Source organism: Fopius arisanus, unplaced genomic scaffold (assembly GCF_000806365.1).
Source record: "Fopius arisanus strain USDA-PBARC FA_bdor unplaced genomic scaffold, ASM80636v1 scaffold00244, whole genome shotgun sequence".
Taxonomy (NCBI): Eukaryota; Metazoa; Arthropoda; class Insecta; order Hymenoptera; family Braconidae; genus Fopius; species Fopius arisanus.
Genome location: NW_011887983.1, coordinates 74570 through 76244, shown reverse-complemented (window position 1 = coordinate 76244; position 1675 = coordinate 74570). Strand labels below are relative to the sequence as shown.

The following is a 1675-nucleotide window of genomic DNA, read 5'->3' as shown; positions in this document are numbered from 1 at the left end:
ATTATCATCTTAGATGGTGGTGCAGTTTGAAAAAGAGACTGCTTATACATACGGGCAGCTTCGCTCCTACACTTTGAAATATGAAATAACATACGTCATTCGGACGTTCATTTTGTTTTTTTAGCGCGTGAGGATAACAAACCGAGCCGAAGAGAAATCGTAGTATATTAGAACAGGAGATCTCGAAAAAAAATCGAAGATAATTGATAAACAATTGTGTTATGATTATCCACGTGAGGTATAAATAGTGAAATTTTGTTCATTTGGTCAGCACAATCCACAACGAATTTGATTAAATCTTTAAACATATATATATATATGTATATATATATATGTTTAATACCTTAAAAAGTATGGAAGTTTCCGGAAAAAAACCACCCTTTTTCCGATAAAACCAGTAAAGAACACCAATTATAATGTAAAAGTGAGCAATTTCCTGATTCTATTCTCACGAGAACATGTAGTATTATGATTAGTGAGGTATTGTCTAAACCCGACAAATATGAAACATCCTAGATGTCGAGACCCTTCTTACCCAGCGAATATCTTATGGTATTGGAAATACCAAAAGTTAATTCGAAACAATCCTATATACTTTGCGCCATTGCCGGATGGGGCGCTACTCAGCCGTATAATCCATATTCTCGAAATGGTTTATATTGGTGTTTCCTTGACGTCCTATCACCTGATGAGTGCGCAGAATTAGGAAGAAAATATAGAGCAAATGAATTTTGCGCCATGGATCGTAATGATGGGAGCCTCCCATTGGAGGTACAAATTGAATCTACATTTGTCTTACGAATTAATTTTTGATAATGAAAATCTTTTAGGGAGACGAGGGCAGCCCAGTGGTTTGTGATGGTCATCTAGTGGGCATGTATACGCGTCCCTTCGCTAACGAAATCATTGATGTGCAGGAGTATATTAACCATCCAGCTGTTTTTATGAAGATCATACCCTATGTCCCATTCATTAATTCCGCAATGAATTTGTAATGAGTGTGATACCAGAATTTAATGGAAAATTTGACTGGCAACTCTAAAAATTATATTCCATTATAGTTTAAGATTATTTTTGGATTATTATTCACCCACTTAATCTGTCATCTTGGAACAACCAATATGATTCAATAAACGAAATGAAACTTACAGCACATATCCGCTTCATCATTCTCCTATACCCGGAGAGAAATATTTAAGAAAAATTATGGAAAATTTCACGTAATCCGCAAGCGAGAATAGTTTTCGGGTAGTAAATCTGGAGCTTTCAGTATACTCTCGGGTCTTGTCCCCGAAAAAATACGAAAAAGTCACGTCATTTTTCTGGAAGTTTTGGCATCGAACGAAACTTCAAGACTTATTGAACATACAGATGTCCCAGAATATAACAATTTTTGAATGTTCAAGAATTTTTAAGGAACATTTCGGAAAAATTACGAAACGTTCCGTAAAAATCCCGTCCCCACAGTCACTGATGGCTATCGTGAGGCGTCGGGCGGATGAGTAATTTTTCCGGAACAAACCGTAGAATTGATATGATGAATGCAAAGCATTACGCAGATTACGTGAAATATTCCGTAACTTTTCTTGAATATTTCTCTCCGTGTATTGTCTTATTCTGATACAAAAAATTGAACACTTTAATTTAAACGAAAGTAAGCTGCCATTCGGAAGCC

General features: G+C 35.8%; 2 protein-coding genes across 2 annotated transcripts in view; both read left to right on the top strand.

The window, feature by feature from the left end:
* The window catches only part of LOC105272713 (venom prothrombin activator nigrarin-D-like), a 30213-nt gene extending 29910 nt beyond the window's left edge, over nt 1–303 (top strand). The window contains exon 3 of the mRNA XM_011314939.1: nt 125–303. Coding sequence (XP_011313241.1) covers nt 125–163 — 39 coding nt within the window. The 3' untranslated portion in view covers nt 164–303. The remainder of the gene's footprint in view (nt 1–124) is intronic.
* A 78-nt stretch (nt 304–381) lies between these two features.
* Nucleotides 382–1153, top strand: LOC105272712 (kallikrein-1). The gene is made up of 2 exons (XM_011314937.1): nt 382–771; nt 831–1153. Exons 1-2 carry the CDS (start codon nt 517–519, stop codon nt 993–995), a joined length of 420 nt encoding a protein of 139 aa, XP_011313239.1. The 5' UTR covers nt 382–516; the 3' UTR covers nt 996–1153.
* Nucleotides 1154–1675: the final 522 nt, after the last annotated feature.

Excerpts from the sequence above, each read along its gene's own strand:
- LOC105272712 (XM_011314937.1), top strand. The coding sequence starts at position 517 with ATGTCGAGACCCTTCTTACCCAGCGAATATCTTATGGTATTGGAAATA. Across the intron at positions 772-830 it reads ATGGGAGCCTCCCATTGGAG|GGAGACGAGGGCAGCCCAGT; the intron begins GTACAAATTGAA and ends AAAATCTTTTAG.